Source organism: Penicillium roqueforti (genome assembly GCF_015533775.1).
Source record: "Penicillium roqueforti strain LCP96 04111 chromosome Unknown scaffold_03, whole genome shotgun sequence".
NCBI classification, from domain to species: domain Eukaryota; kingdom Fungi; phylum Ascomycota; class Eurotiomycetes; order Eurotiales; family Aspergillaceae; genus Penicillium; species Penicillium roqueforti.
Window position 1 is genome coordinate 755,685 of NW_024067567.1, and position 16,773 is coordinate 772,457.

Here is a 16,773-nt window from a genome sequence, read left to right on the forward strand (position 1 = left end):
TCACCAGTCACGGGGAGGCCTGTCCAAGGTTGAAGTATACAACTGACATATGCACCTAGCATTGCATTTGCGTTGCTCATACTTCTATTGAGGCTTAGTTTATCTTCGTATCTAATTAAAGAAACTCACAGCAGACCTAAATTGGATGTTCCAGGATTTCCAGCATGGTTCATATCATCTCATTGGATACACTGCACCGATGGCATGCAGATAACATGGATATGAAGATTTGAAAAAGAGTGCATCGAAATACGTGTACTATGACTTGATAAAAAGTAGGCTAGCGGGAGACAAACAGGTTCCTGGCACCTTGACAGCTGTCGCAGATTGGGCACTAGCCTAGCTGGCCTGCAAGATGATGTCGGGCGCCAGTTAGCAAAGACCCTGGTCAGGCTCGGGAATATCCCGACGCACTAGCTAGGCCCGCATCAACAATCGGGCTGTCGTTCCTGTCTCGGCATTAGTCGGCAAGCAAATCTGCCCGATGCTAGCGCAACCGCGGTCGGTCAGGTACAAGCGAAGTACGACGTGAGATGAGTGCGAGTTTGCAAACTTGGGGTTACAGAGCGCATCTATGACTGCAAGTGAAGTCGATGGTGGTCTAGACTGGCTAGATAGAGAATGTAGAGAAGGTAGAGAATGCAGAGAAAAATTAATCCATTGGCGCTGACAATTATGGTTTTTGTGCGCAAAATATTATACACAGGCATCAACGTCAAAATAAAAAAGTACAAATACTCATGCAAATAAACCCGGGAGCTGTACCCATCCAATAGTAAAACAAGAAAGCAATCAAAGCATGCTATTGACCGTGAGGTCGAGGCTCTAGATTTTGGTATCAGCCCATCCCATTCAACATTCCATCCCGTCTATACCAAAACGCCGGTCGATAACGAGACACAGAGACAAAAGAGATGCAAATAAAAACAAATAAAAACAAAGGCACTTTTTTGAGAGAAATAGGACCGTGGTATCGATTCGTGTCAAGAGGTGAAGAACGTGAGGTTAGGCGGAATAAGGTTCGAGGGCCCGAAAAATAAGGATAAGGCTCATGTGCGGAGACGAAAGATCAAAAGGTCGGAAAGAGGGGGAGAAAATGTGCCAACGCTTGGTATCCGAAAAGAAAATGCTGGCGAAAGTCGAGCAAAATTAAATAGGGTATATTGTCGCGCGATGCCTGTAGCGAATAGGCGAGAAAAACGTATGACCCGTGACCGGGGCGAAGAACAACAAGATAGTGTTACAGATCTCTGGCAATTCGGTTAGTTTTGATGCCCAAAGGTGTGCTCGGAGTGGACATGTCTTACCAAAATCACGTAAAACTCCAAACCGCATGTGTCAAAAAAAAAAAGAGAGAACTCCAGCCGCTGTTGGGCGCCAGACCATCCGAAACATGACCGAATGGTGTAGAAAGCAATGTTGAGTATGACGAAGGGTATGTTTCCGAATGGATTTATTTCGGTGGTGGTGGAGGCACGCCGGGCTTCTTCACGCCAGTTGTATCGTAAGCTCCTCTTCCCATGTTGAAAGCAGATAGGTCCCGCAGGATCATGTTCAGGTCTGCAGAGGCAATCATGGTTAGATGCTGAAAGGTAGGAATTTTGGTAGAAAAGAGATGTGCGAGTTCCAAGGCGCTAATGGCAGAGAGTGGGGAATGAGGTAGAAAGACTTACCAAGTAAACACGACGTCGACGCCAGGATCTTATATAGATGTTTCCCTTGGGGAAACAAGCGCGGACAAACGAAATGCCAATCCAACCCCCAGTTGAGAAAATCGAATTAACAGAATAAAATCAGATCCAGATAAAAACCAGCGGTGCAGGCGATAGATGCAGATGCAGTCGGGATCGGAAAAGTCGGTCCTTTTGAAGAATCACCACTGGCACCAGTGCGGGTTCCAACAGATCGTAGGGCAGGAATGTGACGAAGCCCAACAAATGAGAATGGAGTCTTTTGGGAGAGAAGCGAGTCGGTGGACAGGTCGCAGCTCGTTGCTTTTTATGAGTAGAGAGATGGAGAATTAAATCAAGGAATAATCGAAATATTCAAAATGATGCGCGCGAGGGTGGCTGCAGCGAATCCATAAAAAAAAAAAGTCGCAATCCCAACCAAGAAAAACGGGCAGAAGGGATATGAGGTTTAAGACGGCAAGGGAGCCAAGGAGAAAGTGCTCCGGAACTGGCTCCGATCGATCCGGAAAAAGTTCAAATCGACGTATCGCAAGGGAGAAGGGAGAGCAAAGGAGGGCTGTAGGGGGGTGGATGTGTAGAAAGATGGTTATCAAGTATGTTCAAAGGAAACAAGAAGGGAGGGGGGTTTGCGTTGATATACACGGTTTTTTTTCCCTTAGGCATTGGAATCAAAATTAGATTTATCCTTTTAATAATATAATAAATCGAAAGAGGAAAAGAAAATAATAGTATATAATTGATATTGGATATTCGGTATATTCGATATAATTCATATATTTGTTGATTTGTTGATTTTCCCTATGTTTTTCTATATTTTCATTTCTTTGTTTAGCACAGCGGCTCTCCCGTCCCTGGTCCCGGGGAATAGGGAACGGATTTGTCCCCCCTTTCTTCTCCAAACGTTCTAATCTATAGCGCCTGTTTGGTCCTTTATGACACCAAAACAAGCTAAAAAGGTACCCTTGGATTCATCACAATTCCACGAGATACATCCAACCCAGGTCTTCACTACTGTCAGGTCCCAGAAGTCCAGACCTCTCTCTATTATGTATCAACTAGCCATAGAAGCTCTCCACTATAAAGCTAGGAACCAAATCTCCGGGCAGCCTTTGTGCAAAAGTGGAGAACAGAAAAGGGAAAAACAGCCGCAGGAACGAGAAACGGATCACTCCGAGCATTGGATTTAATTCTTTTTAATTTCTATATTTCTCGCGTGGTCGTGGCTCCATCGGTGTTGTTCGTTTTCATGATGTATGTATATGGAGTCCAGAGTGCGTTGTTCAAGAGGCAAGAAACTACAACCCCAACAGCGAACGGATTATGACATATGATGCAAATAATCCAACCCTCCAAGGGTATTTCGGCTATTAATTAAGGCCATCCGTATTTCAGGCGGCCTCCCGTGCAATCCTCACTTAGTAAGACCAGTCGCAAACTTCGGGTCTGGTCCCGGAAGTCTTGGGATCAATTCCTCGTCGATTCGCCTACAATTCGCAATCAACCAGACACAAGACTTATCAAAAGCAATTCCAACATATCGGAATTTTGACTTCATTCCCGGCGTGTCTATCTGATGATTCCCTACGCCCCAATCAAGAAGGGGAAAAAAAAGAAAAGAGGATTATCTTTACGATCCTGGGCTCCATCATAGGGGGTGGAGATACACTAAGCAAAAGGAGGGCCCCCGTAATGATCGAAAAAGTAAAATCCCGTCTCGGTTACGTACGAACATTCTTTTCGCCTTCTAGCCTTTCTTTTCGTTCCCGGCACGCTGGGTAGAGACAATGAAGAACCTTGGTGTCCGCAGGTGTTGTACAGGATGTACTCCGTCCTCCGTACATCACACATAACATCTAGAAACATTCGGAGAGGAAGCCCCACCCCCATAATCCATAATCTAGGCTCTGGAAGGTAATCAAGGGTATCTGCATCCGCTCTCATAATTTGCCACACTGGGGCCGACACATCTCACCACGGTCAGCCACAATCACCCTCTTGCGGTATAGTGACCCCCAGCTGACAGGGTTCACATTAACGACCTTCTAGGCTTGTGAAAGGGACTCGTAGGCGTGTTTCAGCCCGTGTCCACACCATACCGAATGGAGGAACTTCCTCTCCCGCGGGTCTTGAATCTGGGTCTTCCTCGTGGAAATCGGGGGCTGGAAGATCTACCGTACATGGCTACCGTTAAGAGATTCAGAGTTCTCAACGTAACCATGTTCGATCGATCTCACCTCTACATCCTAGCATTGTGGCTTGCTCTGTTACGCTTCTCATTATTGAAACAAGACATTCTCTCTCGTGTCTTTATCTCAGGCGTATCTCCCAGTGACACGTTTCCACATGTTCAAAATAGGGGAAAACTACTCCATACTTCCCCCCGTACTGGAGAGCATCGTGTGGATCAACTGTTTTTGAGGAAAAGAAGTCACAAGCATACCCTAATGTGTAAAAACATATTTCCATGTCCTAATCCAGAAAAAAAAAAAAAAAAAAGAAAAAAAGCCTATGATCCAGCTTCCTATAGTGGAACTGAACTGTTATCGTACGGAAAGAAGCCGTTTCAATTACAGCTAGAAGGGCGCTAGAACCGGGAGAAAAACAAGAGTCCCCATATCAGTCCCCATCGACTCCATCGACCCCATCAGCTCCATCAGCTCAATCCTCTCACAGTCAACCTTAATAGCCTTGGTCGGTATTTCTCCCCCTTTTTCCTCGTTGGGAATGACGTCCGAACCCAACGGATTCTGGATCTTGCATGACCCAAGACGACGGTTCATACGGTGTCGATGTTCCAAGGTTCTAGATGATGTACTAAGCCGAGATAAAGTCTAGGGAGGGTGCATTAGTTCGAAAACAAGGTTGGGGCGATTGCATGAACCGGCTTCCATCGTTTCCGGAACGTCTTAGTCTTCCCGGGGCTGATCCATGGTACGTACACTGTTGTATGTTGTATTTATCTTGCACTGATATTTCTCAAAAGTACATTCCTTGGTTTGAATCTGGAAATCGTAGCTACCCGCATACGCCTTGATTGTGGCGTCGAGATATCGAGACAAAACGGTCGCGGATCACCACCCGCATTGACTTGGAGATTTGCCTTGCAGCGCATCAGGATGCAGGGGGGTTCCCGGTCCGGATGCATCGGGCCCCAGCCGGACTCTTTGCTTTTTGACAGATGTGGATGTGTTATCGCTCCTGAAATTGGGATATCGACTCGACTTTGTTTACTTTTTCCTCTGGGTGTGTGGCGTTGGAGTCGTCTCTTACAACGTACAATCCAAATGTCACTATGGATAGGAGCAGGGAAATAGCGCACTAGGACGCCGCGGATGTGAAGCCGGGCGATCTTCATTCATTTTTCCGATTCTCTCAAAGGAAGGCTCCATAGATGGAAAATTCTGGAAGCACTATGTGCTCCATAGCTGATGGTTGTAACGGGCTATACTTAGGTAGTGTCCACAGTCGGTATTCCGTTGGTACTCCGCTATTATTCAATGGCATTTAGGGACCAAATGGGTCGAATAGAAGGAGAAAAGAAGAAATAGAACGCAAATTAAAGTCCAATCAGTTGGAACTGGAACCGCTTCCCCGTCCCGAGACAAACGCTTTTTTCAGCCGCCTCAATTCCTAGCTTCTCCTTTTTATTTGGTAAATCGTTTCGCCTCCACCAAGTTCCGGCCTTCCTATTCGACTCCCGAAACATGAGACACGACGGCAGCTCACAGCCGAACAAAGAAGGGGAAAAAAAGTGGACTGACCTTTTAGACCTCTCTGGACTCTTTGGATCCTGAGGTGACAGGCCCATACCCACATCAATGACCGGGTTACCTGATTAACTCGCAGAAAAGAACCAAAACTGACGATCGTCAGCTCCACAGCTCCAGCACCAGTGTGCCGGGTTCGATCGTCCCCTTTCTTTTTTTTCCCTGGGTCAACCCCTGACTTCGGTACTTTGGACCTATTTTAGTTGTCACGACATGACGCACGAAGGAGGAGATTATGACTGATCGAGCCACACAGATACAATCAGGTACGACCCACGTCGATATAGACCGGCTTTTGGCCGGGCGATCCCGGCCACTTGATGTGTGTCAACGGATACGGAGTAATGTTCCCCGAGGTACTCCTGCACGGGGGATCATGCCTGAGGATCGAAGTACATCGTACATACCTCCTGCGTCACGCGCTCTGTACTGTGTACATGCAGATATGTTGACATGTAGCGGAGTATACTGTGCAGCTGTATGACACGCTGCTGAGCCAAAGAAACAAAAGTACATTCGCATTCTGCAGTGTCGATCTCTGCAATGCGGCCTTAGCCCTTGGACGCCATCACTGGTGATTTGATGTCTGATCCTCTAGATAGCAATGCAAGATTGATTAGTCGACCTAGGGGCGCCTCCTAATTCGCTAGCTCGTTGACTTCGCGAATTGCAATGTGCTATCTGAACCCGCTAACCTGCAGATCATCAGAGCTACCAGGACCACAATTGAGACCTCGATCTTCCCCGAGGCGATCGCCCTCGATCGCGTCAATCACCTATCTTGTCGTGGTCCTGCATACAATCGAAAACTCTGAGAACCGGGGAAGTGCCTCCCCCCGAAGCTATCAAATCCGACAACCTGGATGTGTCACATTCACTCCTGCTGCAGGTTACATTTCCCCTTTATTTCGATTTTTCATTTCCTGTTCGATTGTACGGAGTATGGGGTACACGATCCACAGCAAAGTAACCCAAGCTAGCGCTGGTATGTAGGGACTGTGTCCTCAGGCCTCTCTTCTCCCCCTACCTACTGTATGCTGTTGCAGAACTCACGTACCAGGAATGATAAAGGATAAAGGCTGCATTGCATTGAAAGAGGCGTAAATATATGACCAAGTACCTGGGACTGCACCCTTCCCGATTCCCAATCACCGGGGTTGGCAATCCAGGGCTGAAATGACCCATCGGAGACTACCTGTCAACCCAGCCACATAGGGTTCCCCCCCTCAGTGACAAGAGCCAACTATGTTACATGCTTTTTGCTTTTTAATATTTGGATCTGATTTCGATTAACTATTTGGAATATCGATTAAGTATGTACGGAATACAGGTGTACAATGTAGAGAACCTTATATCTGTCGTAATCCAACCATGTTCAACCCCCCAACCTCTTCTATTAACTACCAAGGTAGATACTGATACTATTGTTGCTACTAATAGCAAAAGAAGAAGAAACTAATAACAAAACTAGACACCGCGCATGAGAAATCAGCTCCTCGAAGCTGCACAGTGGTATGCCATTTCAAACTGTAAGTGAAATCCCAAGTCAGTAAATCAAAGCAAAACAACCTATAACCTAAACCTTCACCTCCAAGAGAGGTCAAGGTTACGGTCACGGTCAATAATCCTCAATATTTGAGACCACATACCTGTTCATTGGTCTGGCAAATCAAAACCCGGGGCCCCTTGCCGGAATCCTTGGAGATATCCTTGACCGTCTCATCATCTCCAGGCCCCTTGTCATTAGCCGCATCGTCGATTGCCAAGCCTAGACACTGGCATTTATCGACAAGTGCTTTTCTCAGCAAGGCACTCTTCTCACCGATCCCACCGGCGAAGACTACACCGTCTAATTCACCGTTTAGTTTAACGTAGTAGCTGCCGATGTAGCCCGAGATGCGGTCGACGACGATATCGAAAGCAAGTTTATGTGCTTTGGTTGGTGGATTCGCCACTGCGATCTTGGAGAAGTCGGTTGTTCCTGTGAGGGCTTCCCAACCTGATTGTTTATTGAGGATGTTCTCAGCCTGAAGGTGTTGGATTGGGTTAGTATTTTCCTTGCTCTCCTTTTTGGCACTGGTTCTTGGGTATTCATACCGTGCTAATATGCATACTTGTCGTGCTGCCTGGGTTTAGATGGCCTGCTTCGTTGGTATAGTGGAAGACCAATCTAGATCACCAAGTATTAGTTGGCCATAGTTTCATTGCCAAGAAAGCCCATTGGATGTAACTCACGATGGATCAATACTTCCACTACGCGTTGCACCGGGTAATCCTGCCAAAGGAGTGAGGCCCATTCTAGTCACCGTGTTAGCACGACTCTCAACTCGAGATAGATTGAGATGCAATATAAACTTTGCGGGACTCACGATGTATCCACCGACTCTCCGTTCTTGATCGCACAGATCGACGCCCCGCTCCCGATATGCATAACGATAAGATTCGTCTTCTCCTTCGGTTTGTTCAAAAATTGTGCTACAGTCCGCAGGATGAACGAGTAGCTGATGCCGTGGAAGCCATACTTGCGCAGACCATTGGCCTTGGCAATTTCCTGGTTGATTGGGTACGTGCGGACAGCTTCGGGGATTGTCTGGTGGAAACAAGAGTCGAAGAAGGTGATGCTTGGAACTTTGGGGAACTCTGCTTTGCACAGGCGGACTATCTCCAGCGCGGAGAAATTGTGACTTTTGGTCGGGCGGGGTTAGCGGGGTATTGACCAAGGCAGGTATATAGTCGATTCCAGGTATAAAATCCCGGAAATATGAAGACTCGAGATATATGAGCTTACAGAGGTGCGAGGTCTTCCAATTTCTTCAAGCGATCAAGTGTCTCATCGTTGATGAGGACTGCGTCGAGGTAGTCTCCTCCGTGGACGACTCGGTGGCAGATGTACTCCAAATCGTCGATGCTAGCGACTTCTGAAAGCTCAGGGTCGCTAAAACAGCGCTGCAGGAGATACTTGAATGCATCTTGGGGGGTGCTGAGTATTTGTTTGACATCCTGTTTGTGTTTCTTGTCTCCCTTGTGGTACTTGAATGTAGGTGGGGGTGCAGTAATTCCGGAGATCGACGCATCTGCGATCAGTCTCGGTGGGTTCTCGAGGGTATAGAAGTTGATTTTGACGGAAGATGAACCCGCGTTAACAGCTAGGATAGATTTAGTCATTTTGAACCTGTTTTATCGCGTCGAGCGTGTTTTTGAAAATCGGCACGAATTTCAAAAGGTGAAGGATTAGCCGTAGTGATGTCAGGGTGTGTGGGCTGACGTCGATAACACGAAGTACACGGCATGTTTCATGGCAACTTGTTTCTTTGCCTGTTTCTTTCAATTCCACTTGTAGTTTTCACTCATTCACCTATTGTGTCTTGAACTCATTCAATGTTCTCTTGCTCCTGTCAAGTCACTAAAACCCTACTATATCAAATTCATCATGCCTGCAGAAATTATAGACCAACCAAATCCAGCTGCGCTGCCGTCGTATCTACCAGATTATCTTGAGAAACTGAGCGTCAAGTTGGATCATGAGAAACTAGATGAAAAAGCTTGTGATGCCTTGCTCAAGTTTCGCCGAGCGGCTTGTTACATTGCGGCAGGTAATTGTGGTTATGTGCTATATATATTGCAACGGCGCGACTGACTTATTGCTAGCTATGATATTTTTGCAAGAAAATACTCTTTTAAAGTCGGAACTCACACCTCACGACATCAAACCTCGACTACTCGGTGAGTAGCATCCCCGAATTATTCAATTCGGCCATCGTGACTGATGTCATACCCCCAGGTCATTGGGGAACATGTCCGGGCCTAATTTTGGTCTACTCTCATCTGAACTACCTGATCCGGACAAGGAACCTGGACATGCTGTACGTTGTCGGCCCAGGACATGGTGCACCAGCAATCCTAGCCGCACTATGGCTAGAGGGCTCGCTGGAGAGATTTTATCCCGAATATTCGCGAGACAGCAAAGGCCTGCACAAACTGATCTCGAGCTTTAGCACAACAGCTGGCTTTCCTAGGTTGGTGCCTTGCCTTGCCATGCTATTTAGATCTTCGGCTAACAGTTATGCGCAGCCACATCAATGCTGAAACCCCTGGTGCTATCCATGAAGGTGGAGAACTGGGATACGCTCTAGCAGTGTCCTTTGGCGCTGTCATGGACAACCCCGATCTGATAGTGCCTTGTATCGTGGGTGACGGAGAGGCTGAAACCGGTGCCACCGCCACGTTCGTCGATTATTTTCCCCTTTGCACTGTACAACGCTGATAGCGGACAGGTCCTGGCATGCAATCAAGTACATTGATCCCAAGGAATCTGGTGCAGTTTTGCCAATTCTGCATCTGAATGGTTTCAAAATCAGCGAGCGCACAATATTTGGGTGCATGGACCACAAAGAGCTTGTGGCTCTCTTCAGTGGATATGGGTACCAGGTTCGCTTCGTGGAGGATCTCAATAATATTGACGCGGATTTGCACTTCTCCATGACCTGGGCTATCGAGGAGATCCAGAGGATCCAGAAGGCTGCCCGTTCTGGGAAGCCGATCATGAAACCGAGGTGGCCGATGCTGATTCTGCGTACTCCCAAGGGTTGGTCGGGGCCCAAGGAGGTTCATGGCATGTTTCTCGAGGGCTCGTTCCATTCGCACCAGGTGCCATTGCCCAAGGCAAAGACAGACAAGGAACAACTCGATCTGCTGCAGAAGTGGCTCTCTAGTTACAAACCAGACGAGCTGTTCACTTCGACCGGTGATGTAATTGACGAGATCAAGTCTGTGATTCCCACAGAAGACAAAAAGAAGCTTGGTCAGCGCATTGAAGCCTACAATGGTTACAAACGACCGAATTTGCCAGATTGGAGGCCCTTCTGCGTAGAGAAAGGCTCTGACGCAAGCGCCATGAAAGTGATTGGCAGTTTCATCAATCAGACATTCAAGGATAACCCGACGAACGTGCGATTGTTCTCACCGGACGAGCTGGAAAGCAACAAGCTCGATGAGGTGTTTGAAGGCACAAACCGCAATTTCCAATGGGACCAGTTCTCCAACGCCCGCGGCGGCCGAGTAATTGAAATCCTTAGCGAACACATGTGTCAAGGATTCCTGCAGGGTTATACCTTGACCGGTCGCATTGGTATTTTCCCGTCCTATGAAAGCTTCCTCGGCATCATTCATACGATGATGGTGCAGTATGCAAAGTTCACTAAGATGGTCAGCTTCCCTTTTCCCTTGCTAATGTCAATTCTATGCTCACCAAATATTTAGGCGCTGGAAACAACTTGGCACACCAGCGTCAGTAGTATAAACTACATCGAATCGAGTACTTGGACGCGCCAGGAACACAACGGCTTCTCTCACCAGAACCCATCTTTCATTGGCTCTGTGCTGAAACTGAAGCCCACTGCAGCTCGCGTATACTTGCCACCGGATGCGAATACTTTCCTGACAACCGTTCACCACTGTCTAAAGTCGAGAAACTACGTCAATCTGATGGTGGGTTCGAAACAGCCAACTCCAGTGTACCTTACCCCCAAAGAGGCCGAGAGTCACTGTCGCGCAGGAGCCTCGATCTGGAAGTTCTGTAGCACGGACGAAGGAATTAATCCGGATGTCGTGCTGGTCGGTATTGGTGTTGAGGTGATGTTCGAAGTCATTGCAGCGGCGGCGCTTTTGCGTAAGCTCATACCAGAGCTTCGTGTTTGTGTCATTAACGTGACGGACTTGATGATTCTTGAGAACCAGGGTCTGCATCCACATGCCCTGTCCACTGAGGCATTCGACTCCCTCTTCACTGCTGATAAGCCTATTCATTTCAATTACCATGGCTACCCAACTGAGCTGCAGGGCTTGCTCTTTGGACGTCCGCGTCTTGAGCGTGTCACTGTCGCGGGCTATATTGAAGAGGGTAGCACCACCACGCCTTTCGATATGATGCTTCTCAACCGTGTCTCGCGTTACCATGTCGCTCAGCACGCTATTCATGGTGCTGCCAAGGGAAATGAGAAGATCCGGGTGTATCAGCAGGAGCTGAATGCTCAGCTGGAGGGGAGTATCGTCAACACGAGGAGGTATATTGTGGCAAACCGCGACGGTGAGTACTCTATCCTCTTTGCAATTTTCCATGCAATACTGACTTTCACTCATAGATCCTCCGGGTATCTATGACACGCCACAATTCCACAACTTCCACAAACCGGCTGAGCCATTCTGGGATCTTGAGTAGTTCCAAGGTTCTTAAAGCAATGTCAGTTATTCTAGAGCAATCAGGCATGAAAAGTTACCAAAATGAAAGCTCGTCATTTTTTTTTTTTACCTTCTCCTTCTCTTCTGCCCATCCACAATCGAATAGGTTTACTATAGCCATGTTTTAGCAAGAGTAGCTGAACGAGGTAAGACAGAGCCCTGGCCAAGGTCACCGAGTCGTCTGTTCATATCAACCTTGGTCTGATCAGTCAACAAAAAGATGAAGGTGCGCGATTCTCAGCGACACGTGAGAGCCGATTCATCATATTCAATCAGCCTATCACTCATACGCCGGGCTAATCATCGCAGCCCTAGCACACCCAGCAGGTATCCAGAAATGACGTAAGCGAACACGGCGTCCGCGGGTCGAGATTGGAAGCTGCCCAGAATCTGTGACGTACTTTTGGTACCATGTCAGGGTGCCATGCTTGGCGGCCAGAGTTTGGAGGATTTCTGGGAAGCGAATGGATGTGGGGGATGGGGATATACTGATGCAGGCACCAGTGTCAATCTCCTGCATCTCTCCCCACGAAAACCGTTGCTCCCGATCCATACAGAGGATGACATCGCCCCCACTCTCTGCGATCGCATGGCCCCCGGCTCCGCCACTGACTATGGGCGGGGTGTCCAATCGGGTGACATGTGTCTGAGTTGTCTCGCTATACGGAGTACATATGCATGGTTGCATGGGCTCACTCGATTTGTCCGGCCGGAATACCGCCGCAATGTTGCAGGCGAGACTCAATCTCCGTTTGGTCATCATACTTGGGAAATACCTTTGTTCTGTTGGTTGACTGGACCTTGGAGAATCGGTATCGGAGAATTTTTTATTTGGCTGTACCAAGTGTGAATGGCCTGCTTTTCGTGAGGTTAAATACTCCACTGCTTTTGCGATCTGCTAGAGTGAAGATCGGCGATCGTTACCTTTTCTGGCTTGCCTATAAGTATACGAAGTATGAGTTCCTTTGGCTATTTGTTAACATTCATGGACGTTGCCAGTCTATTATGTTGTCCAGGGATGCATAAGCCGATATGAGAAGATGTGATATTCAAATAACCAGTCACGAATAAGGTGCATGTGGATCCTCGTACTCTTTTTCGTAATTTTTTTTCACATACGTACATCCGCGCCATCCGAGGCGGCGGACCTGGATTGTCGTTCATCCGATATCCCGACAAAACTAGGGCCAGAGCCAGACTTGATCTGTTTGATTGTGATTGTCTCTTATTATCTTGAAGCGGTGTGTGGAACTGACTCTTGAATACGAGCAACCGTAGACATAGCCTCGCTATGTCTATTGTAGGATGGAGTGACGTTGGAAGTCGGAGATATAGAAGCCGGATTCTCTCCAACTGCCTAGCGCTTGGTTACCGATTGTCGTGACGCATTTAGACCTTTCATAAGACTCTTCTTTGTGTGCGGTTTTAGCGGAGATAAATAGAATCCCTTATGAGGCAAACTTGGCGACATCCACGCTAATCCCAAAGAGTGTAGGCTTGCGAGGTAAGTTGTAGTTCGGCCCGGTTATCTATCAGATCGCGCCCATTTTTTATGAGGCTTGACTTTGACGCCATCCTTAATCTACCACATCATAGTAGTCCGTCGGGTGTATAAAGTACAATACTCATCGGCTAGGGATACCCCCAGGCGGTTGGCTGCCTGCTCGCTTTTTACCGTATCTTATGGATGTGCCTTTCTATACCAACCGGAGTCGGCCTGTTTCTCAATCCGCTTTGGACGCTGGAAACTGGCCATTGGACATGAACAACTTGAATGTCGGGATTGGTTGCGCCGATGCGGGTCTTATCCTCCCCGGTAGATTATTGTACTCCGTAGTGCATTCAGAGACCCGTGGCTTTGGCCTTGAAAGGTCTTTCCCGATGGTGGGGCTAGTGGATGCTCGGCCATGCTCTTACTCCGTACTCTTTCTCACTTATATTCAAATTGTGCGCGTGGATAATACTGAAGCCTGATCCTTGGCTCTCTTTTGGTATCTTTTCGATTTTGGACAAACGGGGTGGTTGTCTATAAATCTCTTCTCTAGTCGTCTGGGGAATCTCTGTCTATCTTTCAATCCATCCAAGTACTACGGATTTACTGTTAGCTTTAATTTTCTCGCCAATCCCCTGATAGATTCCTCGGGGTCATTCGTTTTCTTTCTCGCCATGGTCGACGTGCTAGAGCTGCAATACGGCTGTCCTGCCTATATCGAAGGCGTTGGCACCTCATATGGATATATCCCATCGCTAGGAGCAGGCATTGCCTTCTGCACCCTATTTGGCCTCTCGTTGATTATCCATACAATCCAGTTCATATGGAAGCGACAATGGTGGGCAAGTGTGTTTAGTGTGGGATGTTTGGGTAAGGCCTATGACATTTGAAACCCTAACTCCCCGCAATACTAACAACATCAACAGTCGAAGTAATCGGCTGGGCCGGTCGTACCTGGTCAGCCAAATGTCCATACAACGGAACTGCCTTCCTAATGCAGATCTCCACCCTCATCATCGGTAAGCTACCTTCTTGCCCTTGACTATCCATGCCCACCCTAACATTCCACAGCCCCAACTTTCTTCACAGCAGGAATCTACGTCGTCCTAGGCCGCTTCATTCAAATCCTCGGCCGCGAATCCTCCTTCCTGAAGCCAAGCCTGTACCTATGGATCTTCTGCACCTGCGACGTAATCTCCCTCGTCGTCCAAGCCATCGGCGGCGGCATGGCCTCCGGAGAAGCCAATACGGTCGGCGGCGACACCGCAACTGGCACGCACATCATGGTCGCTGGAATTGTCTTCCAGCTCTTCTCGGTAACCATATTCGTCATTTGCGCGGTCGACTTCATCCGCCGCGTTATGCGCAAGAATCTGCTGCAGCCGGGGTCCGGCTCGATCCTTCCCCTGTTCGGGGCGATGGTACTTTCCATCATCTGTATCTATGTTCGGAGTATCTATCGTACGATCGAGTTGTCGGAGGGATGGGATGGTTATCTCATTTCTCACGAGTCGTACTTTATTGGGCTCGATGGGGCTATGATGATTGTTTCGGTGGCTGTGTTTAATGTGCTGCATCCTGGATGGATGTTGAATAACGAGAAGGCTGATTCGTATAAAACCGAGCGCACTTCGGTTGATCAACCGGACAGGTACGGGGGGCCGCCGACTCACTGGTGATTGCTTGATCATTGTGCTTGTTACTTGGTTTGCCTGTTTCCTGTTTTGGGATTGGTCTTGCTTCTCTATACCTGTCACTTCTTACGTACGATTTGCCCCAGCAAATACTAGATACTTAATTGGGGTGTTGGATGTTATACAGCGATTAACGTTCCAATGACATAGACTTATGATTAATTTCAATTCCAGGCCATTTTCAAGATATCAGATTCAAACAATAACGAAAGGGTAATAGAGGAACGTTCCGAGTGTGAAGAAGTATGAAGAAGCAGTACTTGACATTTGGAAAAAAAAGATAAGACTCGGGGATTTTACAAAACGAAGATAATGAATGAGGCCAATAACCCCACAGCTGATCAACAAAAGGTATATATCGTAATTCAAGAAAACCATTGGACATATCAAAACCAAGCGCGCCATAAGAAATAGGATAAGGGTCACTGCCTCTACCTCTCGCGCACCCGTCGCAGCTGAAACGAAAATCAACCTGGGAGCACAATCCCTCATGCTGTCATTATCACATATTATCATACGCCATCAACGGCTTCGATCCAGCCGAAGGTGGCTCCTGCAATCAGTATCGCGAATGACCAGACCGCTCCCCAAGTGGCAGCACCTTCGATAGAGACATCACTGATTGTGCCGGCCACTTGAACAATCGTGTTGAGTAAGACTGCAAGCGCGAGTACAATGGACCGAGAAACCAAAACTCTCGTCTTGGTGGTCAGTTTGCCCCAAGTGTTGCGACAAATGGCCGCAACCAAATATTCACCCTCGCAGCAGTTTGCAGACCCATCGTTAGCGGTTGAATAACCAGTAGAGCTAACAAATAAAAAGTCACGCGCAGCCCAGCCAGCAGGAATCAGTGTCAGGAAGAGAACAGGCAAGCCAGCGGGACCAGCATGCGCCGCGCTGATATCCGGGAGGCCCTCGAAGTGAATGACCAGCTGTGTAGGAAGCCAAGTCGCATAGCTGGCGTACAGCACAACGCTGAAAATCGAGGTTGCCAGGAGAGTCGTGAATATAGTGGTAGTCTTATCCTGTAGAATGTTTCGATTGGCAACTGCACCAGCAGGTGTTTGCGAAAGGTTGTGGACGGACGAGGGCCGGCGCAGGAGTGCGAAGGGAAGCGCCGTGGAGACAATCGTGACTCCATATGCTACCAGTGCAGAAGTCGGGCGGATGCCGTAGAAGAATGACAAGAGAGAGTATGTCGGTAGGTGCGTCAGGAATAGGAACGATGCCACATCACGGCCTAATCGCAACCACGAGGTTAGTTTTTTGCATCGTCTATATAGCTGTAGGAGCCTCGAGTCCGGACGCAAAAGGGGCCATGTGTATGGTATTGATACTTACCATCAAATCCTAGAACCCAAGCTAATCCGACCTCCACAGCCCTCCAGGCGATCAAGCCGCCCACTTCCCACCATTCCTCAAGGTGTTTGCTGATAGGCCCGAGATCGCCAACCGTCAAAGTAGAGGTGAGTGTGAAAAGAACGGAGCTCAAAGTGAGACTGCTTAAAACGACAAGGATGAAGCGCGCTGGAGATGGGATGCACGCCAATCGAGAGGTCTGTGCAGTGGCCGCGATCGCGAGCTCACGCGCGGGTCGCGTGTGTTCACTTAACGATACAGTTCGTTTCTTAGGGGTCTTAGTCGGCATTTTGAGGCTTCGAGGCTTGTAGATGTGAAAAGCGAGTTAAATTAAATGCAGAGTCAAGAGTAGAAATCACTGGTAATTGTGTTCACGCGGTTAAAGCTTGGAAGAGAAAAAGAGAAGGCGGGCCAAATGTTTGGTTGGCGGTGAGCACACGATGATGTCACTCTTGCCTTTCCAAGGGCCAGATTCGAGGACTCGGCGACTTGATGTCTCCAGGGCTGCCACATAGTATAGATTTGTAATTACA

At 48.0% G+C, this 16,773-nt stretch overlaps 6 protein-coding genes across 6 annotated transcripts; 2 read left to right on the top strand and 4 right to left on the bottom strand.

Annotated features, from left to right (window-relative positions):
* Positions 1–1,453: 1,453 nt before the first annotated feature.
* LCP9604111_2715 (uncharacterized protein) lies at positions 1,454–3,941 on the bottom strand (the record flags this gene model as incomplete). Its single annotated transcript, XM_039070223.1, has 5 exons — positions 1,454–1,560; positions 1,674–1,718; positions 2,682–2,732; positions 3,731–3,859; positions 3,926–3,941. 5 exons carry the CDS (start codon positions 3,939–3,941, stop codon positions 1,454–1,456), a joined length of 348 nt encoding a protein of 115 aa, XP_038931467.1.
* A 3,005-nt stretch (positions 3,942–6,946) lies between these two features.
* Positions 6,947–8,623, bottom strand: LCP9604111_2716 (uncharacterized protein; the record flags this gene model as incomplete). The annotated part of the gene is made up of 6 exons (XM_039070224.1): positions 6,947–6,985; positions 7,108–7,485; positions 7,556–7,628; positions 7,694–7,756; positions 7,828–8,142; positions 8,247–8,623. 6 exons carry the CDS (start codon positions 8,621–8,623, stop codon positions 6,947–6,949), a joined length of 1,245 nt encoding a protein of 414 aa, XP_038931468.1.
* A 265-nt stretch (positions 8,624–8,888) lies between these two features.
* LCP9604111_2717 (putative phosphoketolase) lies at positions 8,889–11,675 on the top strand (the record flags this gene model as incomplete). Its single annotated transcript, XM_039070225.1, has 7 exons — positions 8,889–9,051; positions 9,107–9,181; positions 9,240–9,474; positions 9,530–9,682; positions 9,733–10,663; positions 10,718–11,543; positions 11,599–11,675. 7 exons carry the CDS (start codon positions 8,889–8,891, stop codon positions 11,673–11,675), a joined length of 2,460 nt encoding a protein of 819 aa, XP_038931469.1.
* Positions 11,676–11,975: 300 nt separating this feature from the next.
* Positions 11,976–12,458, bottom strand: LCP9604111_2718 (uncharacterized protein; the record flags this gene model as incomplete). The annotated part of the gene is made up of 1 exon (XM_039070226.1): positions 11,976–12,458. One exon carries the CDS (start codon positions 12,456–12,458, stop codon positions 11,976–11,978), a length of 483 nt encoding a protein of 160 aa, XP_038931470.1.
* Positions 12,459–13,861: 1,403 nt separating this feature from the next.
* On the top strand, positions 13,862–14,866 carry LCP9604111_2719 (RTA1 domain-containing protein; the record flags this gene model as incomplete). The annotated part of the gene is made up of 3 exons (XM_039070227.1): positions 13,862–14,057; positions 14,114–14,206; positions 14,259–14,866. The coding sequence occupies 3 exons, from the start codon at positions 13,862–13,864 to the stop codon at positions 14,864–14,866; spliced, it is 897 nt and encodes a 298-aa protein (XP_038931471.1).
* A 527-nt stretch (positions 14,867–15,393) lies between these two features.
* Positions 15,394–16,529, bottom strand: LCP9604111_2720 (uncharacterized protein; the record flags this gene model as incomplete). The annotated part of the gene is made up of 2 exons (XM_039070229.1): positions 15,394–16,121; positions 16,223–16,529. The coding sequence occupies 2 exons, from the start codon at positions 16,527–16,529 to the stop codon at positions 15,394–15,396; spliced, it is 1,035 nt and encodes a 344-aa protein (XP_038931472.1).
* Between the last annotated feature and the right edge of the window lie 244 nt (positions 16,530–16,773).